A 24,753-nucleotide genomic window follows, 5' to 3' on the forward strand; every position below is an offset into this window, starting at 1 on the left:
TGAAATATATGAGGGCTATTCAGAAAGTATGAAACATATTCTTATCCGCCCTATTAATCCGATCATGTACAGATTTTTATTGTTTTCAAGAATGAAAAACTACCTAGCAGAATTCTACAACGAGAAAATTTGATTTTTTGGTTTTGTACCTCTTTTATTTATACCCAAATTATCCTTACATTCTAAATTGTCCTCTTGTATACAGGAATTAATCATACCTTCCAGAATATTGCCCATCATCTGTTTCCTCTTCTTCTACACTATGTTCCTCTTCTACTTCTTCTTGTGGTGTAGGACTTTTCGATTTCCTTTCACCTTCCTCTTCTTCTTTTTCAATAGCGGTGAGTGATTCGGCGTCGGCTAAGTTATCCACGGCAATAGCCAAGAACACATTCAATAGAATATCTGATTATTTATTAAGAAAATTCAACATTTACATTCGTTATTTAAGAAATAATATCTGTATTGCTTTGTTTGTAATGATGTGAAAGGATACAATTACCACAAATAAATAGAATTATAAAGTATATACAGGATAAAACGCCAGGAGATTCGACGCCTCCATATGCCTGTATACCTTCATACATAACCACATTCCAGTCTTCACCCGTCAGAATCTAAAAGATTAATTATACTAATACTAATTAAACTAATTATTCTAATTAAAATAAATTCATGTGATGTTGCAAAGGCATGTTCAAGAAAAGATGCAACTTTAGATTCACAGCAGTGGAAGTCGTATTAAAAAATAGTTACCATGTTCAATAATTGGAAAGTAAGTAATATAAAGGGAGCAATAAACGAAGGGAAAACATATTTCTTAATAGAAAGTTTCGGAATCATTACGGAGAAAACGATAATACTCAAGACAACATCAAAAGTGCACAAAAATATAGAGATATCAAGATATTTGTAGTTTTTTTTGGTTTCTTATACTCTTTTATATGTTTTGGTTGATTGTAGATCTCTTCTGATTGAACATTAGGTTCTATAACACGTAAAAAATTGACGAAGATAATTTCAAATTTAAATTTTTTTGTCAAGTTAACGCACTCGATTGAAGCACGATCCCCCATCTGTTGCAGGACTGACAGTTGTTTTTTGTGGCTAATGTACATCAATATTGTATAATATCAATTTCAACTGGGATGAAATAACTTTGTAAAACTTTTCTTTCGCGATTACCGCCGCATTCGAAGCGCGCTCCCATCGATGGTATTGAGGCTGACGGACAGGAATTTGTCTATAGCGTACGTATTAATCTCAGCGGGATAAAATTCTTTGAAAAGAAAGCCGCTGACTCCTGGACCATAAGTCTACGGCCATGCTTGCGTCCTACACGAACGCTGGTTCAACCAGGTGCAACCTGCATTGATTTTTATGTATTCAGGTGACGTTTGCGACCAGCGACCGCGACTGATTTCAGAAACGTTTTTGGGATGCCGCGAGAAAAACGATCTCCACAGTTTCTTATATTTTCATAATGACTGAAACAGGTTGAAACGTCAACTTATCACATGTTTTAAAATCTAATTTTCAATCAGAAAAGACCTGAAATCAAGACAATTTAGCAACAAAAAAATATTGAAAATTTATTGTTGTTTCTATTTTTAAATCATAAATATTGTAGATTATTACCGTGTGGATTTTTGATCAAATAAATTAAAATCAGCAGAAATTATTTATGAAGAGACAACTTAATAAAAAATAATAACAATGATTTGTCTAATAGTACGATTTTCTATGTAAATATCAACATATTTTAAGAGTTATATGGCTTTCTATATGACTTATAGATCATTCAGTTTGTGGATAAAGTTTATTCGAAATTTTTTAGTTCACAGTGAAAACAAGAGATGTACTTACCTGGAATACTGTTAGTAAGCTTTGCCAGAAACTATCAAAATTATATCTCGTTTTTTCTTCAGTATCTTTATTAAATCTTCCACCGAAAACTTGCATACCAAGGAGTGCAAAAATAACAATAAACAGAAAAAGTAATAACAATAAAGACGCGATAGACTGAATGGAATTCAACAAAGATGCTACTAAATTTGATAACGATCTCCAATATCTAAAAATAGAAGTAACATTAGTAAAACTGTTAAATAAAGTTTAGAATAAAAACCCTTCTGTTAAATTCAATTCTGAAGCTTATCGTGAATAAAATGTAGTCTTTTGACCATTTGTTCCGAAAATACGAAGCGTTGTGAAGAAACATTTGCCTTCATTTCAAAATTGATTCAAATTTGGTAACAATATTGATCATTTAGATTATTTTAGCAAGCATGTAAGTGTAATGAACTTGTAAATTATTAACAATACTTAAGAGGTCAAGAGCAACAGCGACCAGTGTTCTTAGGATGTTCTAAATATAACTTGAAAGCTACTAGCTAGAACTCATAAAAATATCAGTAAAATATTAGACACAAAAACAATCCTATTTGAAACACGAGGATGGTCTCAGAAGTACCTGGCCTGACCTAGAGGTGGCGGTAATTGCTTGAAAAATACCATAGTATTAGAAAGTACACAATCGATACAGTGTAGGATTGAAGTTTGAAGACGCCACGTTTTTTAGTATTTGTTTGACAACCATTAATAGTGAACGTTTTTAATGAATTTGTAAGCATGCAAAAAAATTGGTCATCGTTATGTTATTTGAAAGGCATTAGAACCAATATAAAAGGTGAACTAGATTCTACTTTGGGTAAGACTGCTTCTTCGTTATCAATAGTAAAATATTGACAGACATAGTAGGTATTTCGAAAAGTGCTGTACAACGCATATTAACCGAAAATTTGAACATGAGAAAGGTGTGCGCAAGATGGATGCCACGTTCGCTCACAATGGAACAAAAACAGCGTCGTGAAGAAGTTTTCATCGAATGTTTGGCAAGTTTTTGCGCCGTTTCATAACCATGAATGAAACGTTGGTACATCACTTCACACCCAAAACAAAAGAACAATCAAAACAGAAAAGGGAGAACCAGCTCCAAAGAAGGCAAAGACCGTTCCATTTGCAGACAAGGTCATGGCATCGGTTTTTTGGGATGCGAATAAATCAAGCAAAAACTACCGCATTTGGTCAAGAAAATATTCCGTTATTGAAAGGGCCAAAATTAATGAATCAAAGTTTTGAATTTCTACCTCATGCACTCGCTAGATTTAATCCCCTCGGATTATTTTCTGTTCCTAGACTTGAAAAAATGGCAAAGACCGTACCATCCGCAGGCAAGGTCATGGCTCCGGTTTTTTGGGATGCACGTGGGATAATTTTCATTGACAATATTGAAAAATGATAAAGTATCAACGGCGAGTATTATGCGAACTTATTGCAACGTGTGAGCGAAGAAATCAAGCAAAAAGGCCGCATTTGGCTAAAAAGAAAGTGTTGTTTCACCATGCACTAGCTCACATATCAGTTATTGCAATGGCCACAATTAATTAATAAAAATTTGAATTGCTATCTCATGCATCCTATTCGCCAGATATAGCCCCTCGGATTATTTTCTGTTCCCAGACTTGAATAAATGGCTCTGTGGTTAAAGATTTTCCAGAAATTAAGAGTTGATGTCGGTAATTAATGGCTATTTTGAGAAGCTTGATGATTCTTATTATAAAAAGGGTATCGAACTTATTGAACATCACTGGAAGATTACGTTGAAAAATAAATACATTTGTTTCCAAAATTTTTCTGTTTTCTTTGTTGGACCAGGTACTTCTGGGACCATCCTCGTAGTTAAATGTTCAAGAGCAAGGCACAACCTTGTAGTACACTCCCCAGCATTATTACGTTTCTTTTTTTGAAAGTATAACAATGAATTTGTATGAAAAAATTGAAAATTACAAATATTAAATCGACGATTACTTTTATTCTAACTATTATTGCAGGAGGTTTAAAATTTTAAATAGAATCTAAAAATAAAACATAGAAATGGCATGTTCTTAACTGTGCAAAAAAATGATGATGGTGAACAGGGTGAATTTTTTGGGTAAATTTAAAAATCATACTCATCATCAAGTTCAAGAATCACCATTAAATATTAGTAAGCAATTTTTAAGTAAGAAACAAATAATTGTATACAGAAATGATCCAAAAAATGTCCTTTATGAATATTTGTAATCTTACAGTACCTTACTAGAGAATAAATTTAACCTCTCCCTCAGCAGATAACTTTATTAATACCAATTATGATGAAGTTTTCATTTTTAATGGTCCTTAATTTCTTATATTTAAAAACAGTTACAAAAGTATCATATTTCGGCCAAATACCCCTCACCCCGAAAATTCCAATTTAATACTTACAACCATGCTTTCAGAGACAACATAACTAAATTATTCACAGATGGGTCCAAACAATGTTTATTATGGTGCCTACTAAATCCAGTTCAAACTATTGCTATAATGACATACTCAAAATCAGTTTTACAAGCTATCGAAGGGTCTCCAATAAATATTTATAATCAAGAACTGATATTTGAAATAAAAAACTTACTCTATCAAGTAGAAATTAATAAGAAACGAATTATCCTCATATCGGTAGAGCGTCATAGCGGCATTATAGGTAGCGAGAAGATAGATCATGAGGCAGAAGAAGCTTGCAATTGGAACAGTAGTGTAAAGCTAATGTAATTAACAACCATGAAAAATCTATTAGAATCAGATGGAGAGGAGCTCATAATAACCAAAATTCCATCCACATCTATCAAATATAATAACTATAATAGAGCTAAAATCAAACCATGGTTGTTTCCCGATGCACCTTCATAAAATGGGTGCTCTACAGTCGCCATTTTGTAGCTGGGACAACGTATCGATAGCTTGTACTATTCACATTGACCGTCGCTTTCCTCTACCAGCTCCTTCCTGGCATTCAAAAATAAAGTACTTTAAATACTATAATAAACTTCATTAAGGAAGTAAGCATAGTTAAATCATGCATATTCATTAGGTACAATATAAAAAAATGTCTGTCACGCTAATAGACTTAGTCTGAGGCGATCCATACATTCTATATTAGTTGAATAGAAGTAGCAATTTAAGAAAATAGGAGAGGCATCAATATTATAATAAAAAAAAACAAAAATATGAGCTGGTGGCATATATTTAATTATTCTATCTCTTCTGGCATTGAGTACAGCTTAACAGCTGCTGTACATGTTTCGTATTTAATTTGTAATTACGATTTTAAATAATTTCCAGTATTAAAATTAGAGATAACTCATGTAAATTATGTGTTGGTTTTGATAAATCTCGTAAGCAATTATCAATCATATCCCAATGAGACTATTTCTATTTGATTTCAATTCCTTCAAGATAATTTTGGACATAGTCATTAACAACAATTCTTTTGATCCGCAACCACAAGCTTATCCTGTGTCTTATCGTACAAACATTTTTGTATACCAAGACATTTCCAAAGAATCAAAATCTTGACGCATGCTGGGAACATGCCATCAAAGGCATATCGAATGAAAATGCATTTTTCAAAATGCTCACAGGTAGAAAAAATATTAGAAGAATCTGCTGAGTCTCAGTCGAAACTGGATCGGCATGATGATAATTGGAAACAAAACTGAAAACACCATCATTTTTTCTCGGACCGCCCAATCTCAATGATGACATAGATAAAACAATCCAATATATATATATATATATATATATATATATATCCATTTTTATACAAAATTACAACTGAAGACATGGATAAAATTGATTATACCATTGAAGAATTTTTTATTCCTGTAATGTACGATTTAGTCATTCCAATTTTAGTTGAATAAAATAATTTCACTATTAAGGCTAGAATACATTTCCCCCAACAAGGAAAATTTAGGTGTAAAATTTCGGCCGAAAAATGAATTAATTTCCCTGGGGAGTGTATTTGAAGGAAACGCTTCAAAAAGTACGAAAATATTTGACAAACTGTAAATGTATAAGTTCATTTTGTACATCAAGGATTAGTTTTCAATAACAGGCGTGTTAACAGGATCTTCACTTCTTTTTGTATACAGGGTTATAAGTATAGTTACTGATTTTTCGAATAAAATTGAATAATCGACTCACTTAGTAACTTTAAATACTCTCAATAATCTAACACAACGTAACACAGATATTCCCAACGGTGGCATCACATTAGTATTAGTTAAAATCATTTCCATGATACTGCCAATTACGACAAAACAATCAAATCTATTAAATAACGATACGAAGTATCCCTAAAATTGGAAATGGTTATTAATTGTTGATAAATTGAGTAGAATCAACTTACTTGAAAACCTAGACTATACATCTTTAACAACATTTCCATCGTAAACAGAGCGATAAAAAACATATTTGTATATTCTGGAAAAGAAACAAATTACTATAAGTGGTGCAGTTAAATAATCTATCAATCTTTGCAAAAATATATTGAAACAACATAAAGTTTCTTGGTTTTATGAGGTATTACATACACATTTTATTATCAGACATCGTAAATTTGCCATATTCCGACCTAACAAAGATAATTCAAATCAAAATTTCAGCCAGTTCTTATTATTTATTATTATTCAATAATCAATTTTTTGCAGTAAGGGTGAAAATTAGTTCCTTTAACCCACCGTTTAATGTGTGGGGACACTTCAATCCCCTATAATTTTCAAGACGTGAACTGCATTCTCTTCAGTGTACAGATACTGATATTTCGTGGTTATTACATACACTACCGGCCAGAAGGTTTTGTCCACCCACAGATTGTAATTTTTACATGTTAAAATATTTTATTAATCGAATTAACCCCTTTTTGATTCTATTATTTCGGTGGTATTCTCTGTATCAATTTCGACAAATAATCATTTATTTGGTTCCATTCGAATTTTAGGATATTTCAAAGATGTGAAGTGGAAGTAGGACACTGCTTTCTGACTTTCCTGTCCAATTAGTCCCACAACAACTCAATCGGGTTGAGTTCAGGCAACCGTGTTGGTCAAATTACTACTTTCAGTACATTCTTCCTTTCCAATTCTTCCAAATATTGTTTGCACAGCTTCGAGGAATGCTTGTGGATCGTTGTTATGATGGAAGATGAATTTTCTACCTATCAGGTGCTGACCAGAACATTTTCATCTAATATTTTTTATAGACATCTTTCTTCGAAATGCCTTCAATTTTTACCAGAAACCATCAGTATCATACAGTATCTAGCTTACGCTCTTCCTTTAATCTGCGCACAAACAATCATGGACCCAAAAACCTCAAACTTCAACTCATCATTCCATAAAGCCCTTCCACTCTTCATGCGTCCAATTTTTATGTTTTTCAGCCCACTGCAACTTCCTAATTTTATTTCAAAGTCAAAGTCCGAAGACCCTTCCAAAAAAGGCCAGCTTCTTTCAATCTCCTTTTCACTATAGAAGTACTCAAATCTCTCAAGATGCTATTGATCGTTTTATTGAAAGTGTATCCAAATGTATTCGACTTAATTGAAAAGCATAATTTTGACATATGTGTGTGTGTGTGAAAGAAAATGGCTTGGAAACAAGTCCATCAGCCACAGAATTTTTCGATGATACTACTTAAATATTAATTTTAATATCCTTGATAAAATTTACTAATAGATCTAAAGTTTGTTGGTTGTCTATGCTTAAAAGGTGTGTGAGGTTTAGAGATAGGGAGTAGGTTTGTTTAACAAATAACTGCAACAAATAATTTTGATATAGATTCACATATTTCTCAAAATTCGTTTCTAATTGCGATTTGTAGAACAACAGATTTTATCATTCATTAACCTGCAGATATAGGTGAGGTAAAATTTCATTTTTCAAAAATAATAATTTTTTCCAACCTTTGGTATCTTAATTATTTCAATTTTACTTTTCTCATAACTGAAAATATATGGAAGCGGAACAAAAAAAGACAATGAAATAGTTGTAACCTGATTTTTTTTTATTTTAATATAAATTCTTCTGCGGTATTTGCCAACTCAATCTTGTAATATATGAAAGGTCAGACGTGACTGGATTTCTTTATTTGCTTAAACGTGGAATTTATTTATCCTCTTAAATAATGAATCCAAAATTTATTCAATAAAATGAATGAGATGATTCTTTAATAAAATATCTAATTTGATATCAGGGAAATACACTACACTAACCTTGAAAATCGTCCAACCATCGTGGTTGTTTATAATGTTCTGTAGCTAAAACACCGGTATTCAAAAACACCAAAACAATAATGAGCCAGTAAAATGATTGAGATTTAACAGCTTTTCTACAGGATCTCCTCATTCTCCTATTAACTCGTTCGAAATCTTTTTTCTTTCGTTTAAACCAAGAATCTTGTTGAACTTCTTCTTCACCTATGTGATCGGTGGATTCCATCTCGTTCTGAGTTATGTTTCTATTGTCTTGGTTTTGATGGTCTTCGCCCTCTGGTTCTATATCTTCAGCTTGTGTTATCCAATCCAAGTAACCTCTTAGGTCTTCCTCGAGCTGCTGCTTTTCTCGCAGCTTATGGAAATCACCTCGAGCTTTTGCCTTTTCTCTTTCCTTTGAAAACTCACTAGTATTTAAAATTAGTTAATCGAAAGTTGTAATATGATGACAACTTACCCGCTCAAGACTCCAAGAATTAGATTCATCACAAAAAATGCTCCTAATATGACCATGGATACAAAATACGCCCACTGCCATGTTCTGCCCATTGCATCTTGTATCTGAAATAATTCTCAGAACTCGTTGAAGTTGTACAAAGTGTTATAATATAATTAGTCGTATGAAATACTAAGAAAGATCAATTTTCATTAACTGTACGACAATTTTGAGAAAAAGCACAAGTACCTAGAAATTTTTTTACTTGATATCAAAAAATTATTGCACAAGAACTCTTTAGTTCATACCATAAGCTCGGATTGAAATATTGAATAGTATTAGTAAGCCATTCATTAATCACTATAAAATTTTTCATAATAAACTCAAACATTGTTTTGTTAAGACGTATTATGATGCTGATCATCAAATATCGAAAATTTTTATTTATTTTTTACAAAAAGATAAAAGAGACGCCTCACTGCGAACTGAACACAACTTGTCCAGGTCCGCATTGCAATATTTAATTTTCAGAACCAGTGATTCATTTAAAAGTATAGATAAACAACATTACACCAAAAATTAATCCCTTGGAATTCATAATTAAAACCGGTTACTAAATTGAAGAATATTTTTTCTATAATCATCAGGTAGGTACTTGTAGTAGGGTTCCGGTTCACAGTCGGTAGTTAGTTGTGAGCTGGGCAAGTGTGCGGTATATGAAAGGCGAAATTAGTCTTAAATAAAGGTAAGTATGTGGAAACCGCAGCTTCGAGATCAATCATCAACAAGTCGATTTAGAGATTTGGTGAACGTTCTACTAATCCTAGCACAGGAAGGAAGGAACATTAACACCGCTAATTTGAGAAATGTATAAGAAGAATTGAAAACAAATATATGCAATTATAGAGTGTAAAAGTAAAAAATCTCTTTATTAATTCCTCAACATTTTCTTTTCCACTGGGAAAGTGCTTAAAAAGCGTAGGAGAGATGCAGCATCCTTGTCACAGATTCTTGTCAACTGTAAATTACTTTGACATTTGCTTACCTATTTTTACACATATTTTGACAAGTGTGTAACTTTAATCTGATAGCACAAAGTAGGGCAAAATCGACGCCAAGAAGTCAATTAAAAACATATAGGTGCAACGCGTGTTAAAAATGATTTTACTGTTTAACACGACTTTACAATTTATAGTATAAAAAAATCCCACTTCAACCCAAAAAAAATGTATTCACTTTCGAGGTGAAACCACCAGGCGGTCCACTAAATAGTGTTTTATTAAAAATGAGTGCCTTTTAATATGATGAACTAAATATAGCTATTATTTAAATGAGAACATACTGGAGTGTTCATTCAATGACTGATATGTAAAATAGAAATTGAATTAGGTACAAAAAAATTAATATTTCAGTTTCTACCTGGGATAATATGATAGAATTAATTCTTGGTAAAATTTTTAGAACATGTGGTTGGTCTGGAAACTACCGATTTATACATAAAGTCTAGCTAATGACAAACTAAATAAACGTAGATATTGAGCAATTTGTTCACAACATTAACTCTTAAATTGACTGTATATAGAAACAACTGACAGCAAGTTTAGTAAACTCGTCAATGTATATTTATCCTTTCCACTTTTAGATGTATCTAAAAGGTTCACGACGATGTTATTTGTTATGACGCCATCTAGGACTATAAACCTTAACGAAATTGTAATAATACCGCGAAATTTAACACAAATCTATTATTTATTTATTCTTAAAAATACAAAACACAAATGAAACTAACTGTTTCCATGATAAATAGTATTACAAAACAGACAAAAATAATACATATTTATGAATCTAGAAATGGAACCATAGATGACCTTTTTAACCACTTTTATTAGTTTCGCCTGTATGTATGTAAATGAAGTGCATTGTCCGCCATTCAAATTTGAATCTGCTGTGCTTTATAAATTTCGAATATGACGCGCACACTACGAAGCTGCTTTTTGAATGACATTGGAATTAGTCATTTTCACAAACTTTTAATAGTTATGCCTTTGTTTTCAAAATGTAACTGTATTATTCAAAGATTTTTTTTCTTCTGAAGGCATAACATTTATTGAAAAACCAGTATCGTAATCAAATTCGGAATTTATGAAACGCCGGATACTCAAATTTGAGTTAAAGACAATTCACTTCATTTACATGTATCTATCTATGTAAGGGAATCTTTGATCTCGGATTTTGAGTAGATTAAATATTTGGATTTATTCGAAATTTGACAAATTTATCATTCAAATTGCGTATGCTTTCAAGGACCGATGAATACTAATTTTGTCCTACGGGCGCTAGCCTTAATGTCGAGGGTAGTGGAGAATAAACAAAGTTCGATAACTTAAACTATATATACATCAACAAAACAATATACACAAAAATATTTACAACAAAAGATTCTACTACGTCGCGTGTGCTGAGTCTCTGAAAATGGTATAGCTTAACTGAGGCCTCGGCTTTCGAGATCTGATCGCTTTGATGTCTTGAGACAGAATGAATCTCACCTCGATTCCAAACGCCTCGCCTGGGTTCGTATTGGTTTTTCCCAAGTCAGGTATACCGGGGAGGATTAATTTTATTGTATGTTATTTCGACATTAAGAAGGTTACTTGGAATTCCCTGGGTCACGTGTCGATTAGTCAGGTGTGAACGGATTATAGATTTATTAAGGGAGTTTGTTCGGAAAGCTGTGTACGTGTATTAAGTAGTTTTAAATGCAAGGTCACATGGCGTGGTCGTCACAGTCCCATAGTCTTTATCAACTTTATCCGGCTAAACTAAGACTAAACTAAACTAACTAAACTAGACTAAATAAATCAAATATCCAAGATGGCGTTAGATTAGTAGAAACATTTTTCCTTTAAAGTTATGAGTTGTTATTTTATCTAGGTTCTCGGAGGTTGGTTCCTTGACAAACTTATGTGGTAGAACTTGGATAAGGTTGACAGTTTTACTCAATCCAGAATTTTGCCATCGCCCTTTATACCCATGATCAAAATGGTCTACGATAAGAGAAGCTTGAGTCAAACAGTGAACGAGACAGGGTTCTAAATGATGATGAAGTGTAGATTTCATAATTTCAAAGGTCTTTCCATTTGTACTTTTATGTATTAATTTTTTTGAAGGTGTTATAACCTTAATTACCCGGCAGGAGACTCTTCCTCAGGAAGTGGTATTCGGCCTCAGCTGAAGTATTTAAATAGCTGGTACTCAGATGGGGTGAACAATTAATATGGAATTGGATGCCACTAGCTTTTTATCGACTGACTACTATGCCACAATATGTGAACAAAGGATTATTCAAAATGTTTGAAGAAAAACGCAACAAGTCGAACGGCATGTTATAATATCTACCCTGTATGTTTGTTTTATCGATTCTATAATTGTAAAGTTGAATTAAACAAGGCAATTACTTACATTATAAAGTACGTCAGTCCATCCCTCAAGGGTGATACATTGAAATACAGTTAACATGGAGAGACCAAAATTATCAAAGTTAGTGATTCCATCGTTTGGACCAGTCCATCCTTCTTGGCACTTCATGTTTATACTTATTTGGGTACAATTGAATCCCACATCAATACCGCAGGGGTGAGGATCATCCATTTGTTTACCTAAAAAGTTTATAAAAATTTATTCATAAAAATTTTTGAATATATGATTTATTTATCATGTAAAGTTATCTTAGCAGTAGGTACACGCAGTTTTATAATTTAATGATAAACTATATGCAAATCTACAATATTGTACCTCGCTTTTTGCAAAATACGAATCAGGGAAACTGTTACTTCTTTTTCAAAAATTAACATTGATAGAATACTGCATAATTTTATAAAGAAATTTTATGTAAAGTGGTAATCCCTAAAGGATTTAAAAATATAAATCATACTTCGCTGATGTTCTAAATGATTTATATAAAGAAAGAATAACATTTAAATCAACTGCAGACTGTATAAAAAAGATACAATTTTTCTTTTCAACGCAATATTTTCTGCACTCAATTTAATCTCAATCTTACCTGTCGTGTTATCAACACAAGTCATATGCATTTTTCCTGAGAATAATTCCAGCCCAATGATTGCATAAATAATAATAACAAATAGTACTAACAGAGCTATATGCAGTAAAGGCACCATGGCACGAAGAATTGAATTTAACACAACTTGTAAACCTACAAATAAATGACATTGAAATAGTTCAAATAGGTATCAACAACTGTTAATGATATTGGGCTTATAGCAAAAGTTCTTCAAAGAACTTGAAAAGTCAAAGTAGTAGGTAACAGATAAAACACGGTATGTTTTAACGGATAAAACCATTCAAATACCTTGGTAATCTTATATATAATAAAGCCCAGTGTATATCATCAATAAAAGAGAAAATGCAACCGGGGTTTAAATCATATTACTCTTACATGAAAAGTCTTTCTCCCAAAAGCGCATTATGAAACTCAGATGTGATCTATGCCAGTAAGAATGTATGGATGTAAATAATTAATGAGACATGACTCCTGGAATTTAAATATGTTGTTAGAATCATCAAATCGCTCAGGATTCAACTGTTCGAATAAGCTACGTCTCCAAAATACCAAAAAGAAGTTTACTTGTGTGTAACTTGGGATCTATGTACATCGTTGGAGCACATTGTGAAAAATATTCAAAACCACATTGGATTGAAAAGTAGAGGACAAGCAACGTTTATTATTATAAGACAACACATAAAATTTTGTGAATGTAAAATACTAATTAAGAAGTGAAACAAGGATGAACTACCATAAGCAAAAAGAATCATAAATAATATGTCTTTAAATGAACAAGAATTGCAAAATATTTTTTTGCCTCAACAATTATGAAGAAATCATGAAAAAAAATATGGAAGGTCTTGATAAAATCTAAACTTGAAAGTGTAAAGAAAAAGCGACTGGTAATAAGATCTTCGAAACCTGAAACAAATCTAGTGTTCCATTAATGCGTTTAAAGTTAAAATGCAAAATGTTTTTTTTTATTCTTGTTTTACTAATCTGATAATGCAAATGTTTTGAAAGAACTACTTACTTGGTACGCCAGAGACAAGTCTTAAAGGTCGGAGAACTCTGAAAGCTCGAAGAGCTTTAACGTCGAAAGTTTCTTTACTGAGATTTTGTAATACGGTAGTAATCAACCTAAAATAAGGACAAAATATTCTTTTTCAACATATTATTGAGAAATCAATATACAGTGGAAAGAATTTGTAATACCACCAAGAAGTATTCATAATAAAAAAGAACTTTACCAACATCTCTCAACAAAGATTTTTTTGATGTAAAAAGCTAGCAGCTAGACTTTTACACTCGAGTAATTCGAGTGGTGCCTGTCTGTGGATTTTGATCTTGAACTTCTGTATGTTATAGACGTGCTAATTCCACAGACTCACACTTCTCCAAAGAAATGAATCCCGATAAATCGAACTTCTGGGCGTCTGCAGGCGAACTTGGTGTTCATGACTCTCGTCGCCTGTTGAGTAGGTCTTGCAAAAACTGCACTAGGCGGAATTATGTTATAAAGCTCGGCGACCTTTCTTCCATACTCTAAGCTATTGAACTGCTCTCTTCTGGATTGAGTCGAGCATCCTAAGGGTATCCTTGGGAGTCGAGCTCCAAACGTGCGAGCAATATTCTGAATGTAGGAAGCTGGGCCATGTAGAGGATTATAAGCTGTTGCAGAATATATAGTTTTTTGGACTTGAAGAGTTTTTGTGAGCCTAATTCGGCCACGTGACTATGCTAGGACATATTGCTTTCAACCTAATCACCCAACAGACGAATTTGGGGTCATGTTGATATTTTATGTCCAGGCAGGAGCAAATCCTGAGCTGCAGCCATTTTTGGTAAAAATAGCAGCTAGGGTACTATCGTCGACGAAGCTATAGATCGGGTTTGCAGTTTTATCGAGTAGATACTTGATAAAAAAGAGTAAGTGACAAGATGCATCCCTGGGGAACACCAGCGTTGACTTCAAACTTTCCTAAGATGTGTCCATCAATAGAGACCTGGATGGATCGATCTTTGAGAAAGCTACTAAGACAGTCGATAAGTGGGTAGTACCTACATTGGCCTGGTCTTACATCAAAGTATACCTATATACAAAGATCATCTTGGTCGGAACTGATTGCATATATACAAGTACTATACATGCAAATACTTATTCTCTATTTCGTTGTTATTAACTGTTTTTATAGCAAGTCGTACATTTATTTCCAGCATTCAAATAATCTATTTTGTTAATTTTTTCTGATTTTCTTGTTTATTTTCGTCATAGTGATGTTTATTATGTTTTCTTATAACCATTATTCAGATTTTCTTGGAAATATTAGAGCCTAACTTCATTTGAGACTTTCCACATCTCGTAAACACGAGACAAGATCAAGAAGACATTTTAGGTGATACCGAGACCACATATTGTGAGATCCGTGAGTTTTTAGTTATTGTTAGCTTTTAATTTAAAGAAACTTATTCGCCCTATCTCGGTTTGTGTCGAGTTCTAACTAATATTTCCAATGATCTTAACTTTTCATTAAACTATTTTTGTTAATCTGATTTAGTATTCTTATTCAATCTTTATGGCCAGTATGTCCTGTTGTATCATAGTTGTTAGTTTACAGGGGAGTATCGATATATAAGTTATATTTAAATTTATTTAAAACGTACCCTATAACTACTATTGTGAAATCAAGTAAATTCCAACCATTCCGAAGATACGCCCCTGGATGCATTAAGAAACCATATGCAAGGATCTTCATTACACATTCCGTAGTGAAAATTACTAGAAAGAGGTATTCGATTTTTTCCTGAAAAAAAATCATTTGCAGACGAAACATATGAAATCCATTATCACAGATTGTGGTATGTTTGATTGATTTTGATCAATTTTTTAGTTTTATTGTGTATATTCATGTACCAGAGGTTAATAAAACCTAATTACTAATCTGATTTTTTCCTAAAATTTTTATAAATGTACCTGAGCTAATACAAGTTTTCGGACTTTCATTGGTCCATGAGCTGTATAGAAAATAAAAACAGGTTTGGAGTGATCAAAAGCCCTCTGTATCGAAGACTACATAGCCGTATCATAAGATCTATCAGTACCTATTTGCCAATAAAAGTTAGAAATGTGTTTTATGTTAATTCCAAGAATCTCTTCTGGACAAATTTCATCGAAGATACGATTTTAGGTTTTTCCATATAGTAACGAGATACACGTTGCGTTTTTTTAAGACATTTGACATGATGCAAAACAACGTGCAATGCAATGCAAGACGTTATATTTCTTGATCAAAAGCATGCGCAGATGAAGATCTGCTAATTGTTGTATGCAAGATTTCGCAATAGCAACATTATCGCTTTAATGCTGTTTTTATTGCATCCACGTTGCAATTCTAGGGAGAAATCTCGTCAAGGATTTATTAGTTATTCCATGAGGACATGAATGCTGATGTCTTTAAAGAATGGTTCAAATAAGTTATGCAAATTATCACTCGAGACTTTTGGAAAAATTGCCCACAACCAAGTGGTTTGAAAAAGATTTACAGAATTGGCTAAATTCTAAGTTCCATCCCGGTTCCCGGGATTATATTAAAAAATATGAAACTGATGAGATAACAGAAAATCTTGGAATGACGATGGTTAGATCTCAATCATATCGAACTACCCCCGGTTGAACTAGTATAAGCATAGAAAAAGGGAGAAGTTTCAAGAAAAAATTATTCTTTTTAAATGAGTGATGTCGAACAGTTGTTTTTGGAGGCTGTGAATAATGTGAAGCCAGAAAACTAAGCAAAAGCAGTTAATCATACAATTAAAGAAGAAGAGAAATGATCGAGACACACATTGAGAATATTTTTTGCAACAGTTCATCTTCGGATTCTGATTTGGATTTGCAAGAAGCAATTTTACTTATTCTTTATGAACGTGAAGTTATCAAAAAATCGAAGTAAACACAATGACACAAAAATAAACAATTTTAGAAATAATTTCACCTTTTAATCTTTAGCTGTTTGAAAGCTATAAGCAGGTTGATTAGATGCAAATATAATTGTACACCCGATATATTCATTATATTAATACAAATTTAATTTCATACGAAATACTGTAGGTTTAACTTGGAAAAATACTAAAATACTAAAAGATAGATTACAATAGTTCATAATTTTATTACTCTCTCGTCCTTACAAATAGACTTTAACAATGTATCCAGAATAAAAAAAAAATGTAAACCTTATTTTAAAAGTATAACATAAAATAAGTTTTACTTACCAAATATGCGTTTGTCGTGTTAGAATCGGTGTTGGGGAAAGGTGTATAAACTGCTAAGGCAACACAATTTGCGAATATCGTAAGTAAAATCAACCATTCGAAGGGCCTGGAAACGTTTCGTTAAGGAAAATAAGTGACATAAAAACCGTACCAAACTATGAATTGTGAATAATCTAAATTAGAGACTCCTTTATAGTGACGCTAATGTTAAATAAACAAAAGAAGTCATTTCATAGCGGTCTCTAGGACAAAACAATTACTGCGTGACATGGCATCGTTTTGAAAACCGCCGTGTAGATTATGTATTGGTATTAACCAACAAATAGGTAAGTAAATAGCATATAGTCAACAATCAGAGCCAGCAAATTATGAGCAAAACGCAATGAATTAGTTCAACAACGCACGAACCGTAAGCCACAGCGGTTAAAAGCCGATTCATAAACTTTTCTTTCAGTTTGCCGTTGCCGTTTGCTGTTACAAAATTAAAATTCCATTCATAGCTGCCCTTTGAAGTCGCCGTCTGCCGTTGGGGACTTTCAACCAAAACGAATTTCATCTTTTCTCGACGGCCGTTCGTAACAACCACATCCGTTTGCGTTTGTCACATGATTTTGACATATGGTTAGGTTAGGTAAGAGCGTCATTTTGGGGTTATTTGTTTGTTTATGGTGGTCGTTTAGCTTTGCTTGTTTTCTCTTATAATATCGTCCATAAATACCGGATAACAAGCAAATATATCACGAAAATAAAAAGCAGTAGGTACACAGGTCAAAAAAAATAACAACAAATATGTTAGTTTGCATACAAATATAGGGGAAGAAAACTCAAGATATCAGTTCTATAAAAATTAAAACCGCTACCCAACTATACCTATACCACTAGTTAATTCTCGCGCAAACCAGATCGGTAGCTTTCGCAGAACTAGAACGAATGTGGAAGAGTTGCTTCCAAGATGTGCGCAAAGCAACGCGTTTCTTCAATGATTTTGTGAACTAGAATTGTTTTATAAGAATGATTTAAAAGGATACTTCCATTCAACGACGTCAATACATAGTTTTCTCAGCGGATTCTTGAGATATAGGCAGAAGAGGGCACGTTGCGGACGATCCGGGGGCGCCTTGCCACCACGTCGGACGGGTCGTTTGGGGGCCGTCGGCGTCCGAGCTGCTACTTGTCCCGGGCTCGTAACGCCCGCCCCCACGGTACTCATCGCGGTGGCAGTCGCACTAATGGGGCCTTGCCATGCACACCCCCCTCTCTCTGCAGGTTGCACGGACCAAAAACGATTAGAAGACGATTCTCGAAGTTCATACTGCAGCCCTGAAACAAAAAAAACTTCATTAAAAATTCCATTCTCAATGAAGTATAAACTTAAGAAGTGTTCAACATTTCATGGATGAGAATTTAAAATTAAGCAAATTGGCGAACTAAAAGGTTACCAGAAACCGAAAGAAAAATTAACAATCAACTATTGGTGATATAAAAACCTTGCTCAACAGGTACTATAGGCAATTAAATACAGAGAAAATAGAGCAACCTCAATTTACTAATGAAAATATAGGCACCAATCTTCTTCCTTATCACATATTGAAACAGATTGTACATTTTAACAAAGCTTTTTTTGCGTCTTTATTTGCACATCACTTACCGATAATGTAGTACTAGTATTTGGTCTATTATCTTCTATTTTATTTTTGGTATTTTCGACATAAGTCAGTTTAATAACTATCATGAATCATTCTGTCCCGAGTTGATCAATAATAACAGGGATTGAGGTAGTCTTCACTGTGTAACACTAATGAAGACTAATGGATAAAATACATACAATTTTACAGTATAATTAATGAGCGCTTTATCTTGTTTCCTTTGATTTGTCTGTTTTCAAAATCAATAAACTAACTCTTCTGCTGAATAGTTTTAACTACAATGTTTGTACACATATTCATTTATATAAATTGACAAATGTATCGGAATTCTAAGTGAAGAAAGAATGAAACAGAAGTATCTGTTGATTATTATACAACAGACATCGGACATCAATGATGCGGCATAAAGAAGAGCTTAGCACATAGAAGAATGTTCAAAGCACCCACACATGTAAACAAGACTACTTAATAGATTAATGTTCATTCATCGATTGGATCAGTAGCTTTCTCAAAGACCGATCTATCCAAGTCGCAATCGGTGGATACGTCTCGGAGAGGTTTAAGGTCAACGCTGGTATTCCTAGGAATACATCTTATCACCTTCTCTCTTTCTCCTGTATATTATATAGCTTCGCCGACGATAGCTCAATAGTGTCGTCGTTCAGATCTGCCGCCCGAATAAACTAGACTAACATCCAAATCCGTAGCTAGCTACAGATCACTACTATCTATAACGATCTTGAAAATATTCTGGAGTGAGTTGGAACCAATCTTATTGAGTTAAATACAGCAAAGACCCGGGCTTTTATGAAGAAGGCTGACGCTGCAGCTCACGATTTGGTCCCGTCTGGACATAAAATATCACCATCATCGCAAATTCGCTTGCTGGGTGTTGAGTTTGGAAGCAATATGTCTAACACAGCTTCACAAAAATTTGGAGCCCTCTTTAAGACAAATTTCCTTGTATTGAAATGGAAGGTTTGAACATGAATATAGTCATCATTGAAATGTTTCATTCGTAGTAATGCAACCAAGACCACATAATAGATTAATGTTCACTCATCGATTGGCTCAGTAGCTGTCTCAAAGACCAATCCATCCAAGTCGCAATCGATGGATATATGCCAGAGAGGTTCAAGGTCAACGAAAGTATCTTAGGGATGCATCTAGTCACCTTCACAAAAGACAAATTTCCTTATATTGGAATGGAAGTTTTGAAAATCAACATAGTCGTTATTGAAATGTTTGTTTCGTATCATTTAGGGACTTATTAGTGTGTGATTATGTTGAGGGTCGATTCGGTTCTCAGAGAACGTGAAAAATCTTTTTGATCTGTCGAGGGTTGGTACTGCTAGATCTTATGTTACAAAAAGTTACTTTAACTGATACTACTAGAAACTCATACAATATCGATGATAAATTGATTAACAGTATTTATTCCGTCAGGATCTACTGAAATATGTTAATTTATTGACTGCAATAATTCCATTAAAATTTGTTTGCGTCTTCGTATGTTTATTTTTAAAAGCGAAATCATATTTTATTGGTAATCATTTATTTGCTTTTAGTAACACAGTTCCTTGGTTACGCCACAAACATTATAAATTTCTCTGGGATAATAAGCAGTTTTTCTCCTCCGGCGGCAACATAAAACATAATTTAATTTTTCCCGTACAAAATTAATTTTCCTTTTTGACGATATCCAAATGGAACATATATTTCATCCAAAAAATGTAGAAGTAAATTAAACATTTATACCTAGACGATGCTATATACAATCGTGGGCAAAAAAACCGACACGAGTCGCACGCTCTCGGTCAAAATCTCTAGCAAAAAATTTGTAGCTTCCATTCTTTTTCTGATTTTAGCATCTAGAAACAATTAGTCTTAGATTTATAAAGAGAGTTGTCTAACTTGTTATTGAGCTATTTTTTTCAATAAAGGGAAATTATCTAACAAAAAGAAATTTTAAACAAAAAAAAAGGTTATTATTAACCGTGAAGAATATTCAAGCTTAAATTCGTCAAAATAATAATTTATTTTGAAATTAACGTATGAATATTTAGTCTTCCCTCTCCTAGCTGTAATAACAGCTTCCAAGCGCTTTTTCATGGATAGATTAAATATCTTTACTTGTATCTTGTTTGATACTATCCCATTCTTCAGTAAGCGCCATTTTAACATCCGATTTCTCGGATTTCTAGCCGGAACTGCTCATCCCAAAAATGCTCGATGGAATTTAAGTCTTGGCGTCAAACTAACTAATCCATAGCGACAATTTCGACATCCTGTAAAAACTGCTGTACAGAACATATAGTATGTGGACGCATTGTCCTGAATTATGATAATTTTTTTGGCGATTAAAATGGCCTAGGGAACGACGTGATCCCCCAAATATTTCTATGTATTGGTTTGCCGTTAATCCCTCACTCCACCGCTTTCAATAAAAACAAATCGGTTTTTGCTTCAATTGAATTGTCCGCCCAAACTATCCAGGAACCTTCTCCAAAAGGCACGATTTCTTATATGGCAATAATGCGCAAATCTTTCTCCAAGTTCTCCTCTTCCTCTTCAATCGCTACCATGCAGGTACACTTCGTTTGAGAAGAGAACAGAGCCCCATTGTTCGTCAGTCCAATTAACATATTCTCTGGCAAATCATAAACGGGCTGCTCGGTGGGCTGAGGTTAATTTGGGGCCAGTAGCTGGCCTTTCAGCTCAAGGCTAGCTGCCTTAAGTCTTCTTCTGACTGTGTAGGAATTCCTTGCGTTTCTTGGTATAGGAATAATGAGTTTCCCGGCCTTTAAAAAAGCTCTTGATAATAAAAACTGGCCGAGATACAAAAAATAAAAACCACCGTCAGAGACAGACGAATATCACGTAAAGAAACAACCGGAAAAATCAAGATAATTCAAGATGATAAGCAAAAAACGCTGCGTGATATACCTCCAAGTGAACCTGGGAAGAGCTATAGCGGTGCATGATTCAATTAATGTGGCTGCGAACGATTTAAATGCTGATTTGAATGTCGTTGCTGAGCCAAGCAAGAAAATTGCGATGAACGAAAAATAGATAACTGATAATAGAACGGACGTAGAGATATATATCAGGAATAGAAAATGTAGTACCGCAGAATCGAAGGTATATAACGGATTTCTGATAGTGAAGATGGGCCCTGTTTCGGTGATAGCTTACCTGGCTTCAAATATCGTATCAGAAGAATGCAACAATAAAGTTAACGAAATTTTCGACGCCGCTAACCGCGAGGGAGGCGAGGTCCTGATACTTGGAGATATGAACGCTATGGAGCTCACCCGTGAAAAACAACAGGGGAGGGTTCTGGACGGAACTTATAACCCAAAAGAATTTGGTGGTGTACAACTACGGCACACCCAGATAGATAGATAGCTTTGGTTAGGTTAAGTCCGTTTAAGTTAGGTTAGATAGTTTAGACATATGATGCTGCTTCTAACATCTGACAAAAATGTATGAGTTATTGTGACATGATTGATAAAAAAATATAATCAATATTAGCATCATTTTCAACTGTTTATAGCTGCCATGTCATGTGTACATTTAAGTGATATTCAATATAGGTAATAAGACAAATGGGAGGAATGTGAATAAATAATTGCGCATTCTTCGTTATTTTGTATTTGTTACAGTGAGTATGGTTTATCATTTAAGTGAAATCATGAATAAAGTGAAGAAGATCATCATAATTCAAGATATTTTCCCATTGCTATTATTTTTTAATTACTTTTTCTTTTATTTGAATTATTCCTGAGCGTGTCGATTTAATGAGGCATTTGTAATTTGCTGAATGTATACTTATACAGTCATTCTGAACAAACATTCAGTGTGAGAGCTACAACTTACTTTTAAAGAGGGATGTGTAACACAAATTGGCTCTATTTTTGTCTCTGCTCTATATTTGCGGCAGAGACAATTTTTCTTTCGGTTTTTACGTCAAGACTGTAAATAAATATAGAATGAAGTAATATATGAAAACCTCCTTTGTAAAATGGGTTCTATTTACGTTTAATAGATCGATAAAATGGGAAAAACTGTTTTAATTGGATAAGACTACAATGAATTTCAATCATTCCACAAGTTGTAACTGGTATTAATTATATTTAAAATACATTTCTTACAAAAGTTACGTGAGTCATTTGCTCTCATCCAATTGATATTGATAAAAATACAATATTGTTTTATTTTCAAATATCGCCCCTTGATCTCAAAAAATTAATTAATGCCTGACTTTTCTGTCCATCTGGGTGCTTTTTAAACCGGTCTTTCACAAATCTCCTAGTTTGTCCAACGTAATTTCCATCGCATTGTATTTAATGTTTGTATGACTGACTTTTTAACCTACTTTGCACATTTGCACACTTGTCAAAGACTGACTAGAATGCAATAAGTCGATCAAAATATCTGATTATCCTGATTAAATTCGACAGGATTCATCGAGTACCCTTCACATGATAGAGCTAGTGGACGAACTACGTAAGGGCGCAGTCCCAGACTTTACAAAATCGACAAAAAATATATTAGAAACTAGTTTAACACAGCAAATTGAACTAAGAAGCAAAAAATAAAATTCAGTTTAAAAAACCGGTGAAACACGTTTTTAGAGTTAGTTATACTATAAAGTAAAAACTAAATTAAGGTTAAAAAAAACTAAAAGACACTAGTTTGGTAAAAATCAAACTAAAATGTAAAAAATTATTCTTGGCATAAGAATAGAATAGAATTAAACTAACTCTGTGTTTTGGGATGAAACTGGTAAAAAATTATAAGGAATGTCATCGAGTCCTAAAGTTCTATATCATCATTTTAAGCTAGTTGGGTAAATGGGGATATGGAGAACAATGAAGAGAAGACTTATTTAGTGATAGTTACAGAAAAATAATTCGGACAACCGGAAATAGGAATCGAATCGAGATCTATTGGTTACGCACTAGAACTTTCACCAGTTAAGCTGTCCTAGAGACACGTACCGCATTTATATTTTAGTCACCTACATAAGAGACCCACCGAGAAATAATGGCATCGATCTTACCATAGAGAGCTATCTCTTAAGAAAATGGGGAAAGAAAGGAACAATGGAAAGAAAAATCCTTTTGACAGTCCATGGACTGCGAATCAAACTCAGATGTATTAGTTATAAAACGCAAAGTTCAAAAAGAGGTTTTTATCATTTCTGTTCAAATATAAACTACTACTACCCATCAATTTAGATTTTTAAATAACAGAAGCACAAATGATGCTGATTGAGTTAATCATAATATTTTAATCAACAAATTGCAGTACTACGGTTTCAGGGGAACACCTCTCGCATGTTTCAAGTCATACCTTACCAACAGAAGTCAGATTGTAAAGGTTGATACAACGATGTCATCTTGCAAGCCAATAGAATGTGGAGTGCCACAAGGCTCAGTACTAGGCCCTATTTTGTTTTTTCTGTTCATCAATGACATTGCCTATATACATATCAGCGGTTAAATATGTCTCTTTGCGGACGATACAAGTTTCTCTTGGAGCAGCCCTGATCTTATGGCACTTCATATCTAAGGCCCTAATTACCCTTAAATCACGGTGCGATTCTAATCTTTTATGTCTCAACGTTGCTAAAACTAAAGTTTCATCATATAAAAATACATCGCAGCCTTTTTTATTAAATAACACCATCATTGACGTCGTTGAATCTATAAAATTCTCAGGGCTTGTTGTGGTTTTATCTAAAAAAATAAGTTCTGCCTGTTTTGTGTTGAGATCAGTTACCAAGGAACTGAACTTATCCAATTCTATAACAGTTTATTATGCCCTTATCGAGTCGCCCTTCCCTTCTGGGGTAAGTGTGGTGCGACTTAAACTCCAAAAGAGACCTGTTAAATATTACCTCAGACTACATAGCAGCGCTCATTGCTGGGACTTCTTCAAGAGGTTCAAAATATTGCCTCTTCCTTCCTCATTCATCTTTGAATCCGTTTGCATAATTCATAAGCACGCTTAGAAAGATCATTGGTCAGCTATCTTAGGAACGCGAAGCACGATCTTTATCTGCCTACTCCACGTTCAGAATTGGTTAGGGGCTCAATACTTTAGCATGCAAAAAATGCCCAATCATTCGCCAATTGAAATCAAACCTTTAACATCTTTTTCCCGTATTCCGCAATAATTTGAGGGCATATTTATT

The 24,753-nt window shown here is 33.5% G+C and overlaps 1 protein-coding gene across 10 annotated transcripts in view; it reads right to left on the reverse strand.

Moving 5' to 3' along the window:
• Positions 1-24,753, reverse strand: part of LOC130450687 (muscle calcium channel subunit alpha-1) — a 106,248-nt gene that overhangs the window by 56,011 nt on the left and 25,484 nt on the right. For 9 of the 10 annotated variants that reach the window (XM_056789214.1, XM_056789222.1, XM_056789215.1 and 6 more), the window contains exons 2-14: positions 17,934-18,225; positions 16,906-17,011; positions 15,301-15,440; positions 13,670-13,776; positions 12,634-12,786; positions 12,033-12,229; positions 8,595-8,698; positions 8,138-8,544; positions 6,275-6,348; positions 6,070-6,221; positions 1,867-2,074; positions 497-617; positions 219-405 (exon numbers count right to left, since the gene is read on the reverse strand). In XM_056789214.1, coding sequence (XP_056645192.1) covers positions 219-405; positions 497-617; positions 1,867-2,074; positions 6,070-6,221; positions 6,275-6,348; positions 8,138-8,544; positions 8,595-8,698; positions 12,033-12,229; positions 12,634-12,786; positions 13,670-13,776; positions 15,301-15,440; positions 16,906-17,011; positions 17,934-18,225 — 2,248 coding nt within the window. Of the gene's footprint in view, positions 1-218; positions 406-496; positions 618-1,866; positions 2,075-6,069; positions 6,222-6,274; positions 6,349-8,137; positions 8,545-8,594; positions 8,699-12,032; positions 12,230-12,633; positions 12,787-13,669; positions 13,777-15,300; positions 15,441-16,905; positions 17,012-17,933; positions 18,226-24,753 lie in introns of those variants that run through there. The other variant, XM_056789223.1, reaches the window with a different exon arrangement.

The sequence above is a fragment of the Diorhabda sublineata genome, chromosome X (assembly GCF_026230105.1).
Source record: "Diorhabda sublineata isolate icDioSubl1.1 chromosome X, icDioSubl1.1, whole genome shotgun sequence".
Taxonomy (NCBI): Eukaryota; Metazoa; Arthropoda; class Insecta; order Coleoptera; family Chrysomelidae; genus Diorhabda; species Diorhabda sublineata.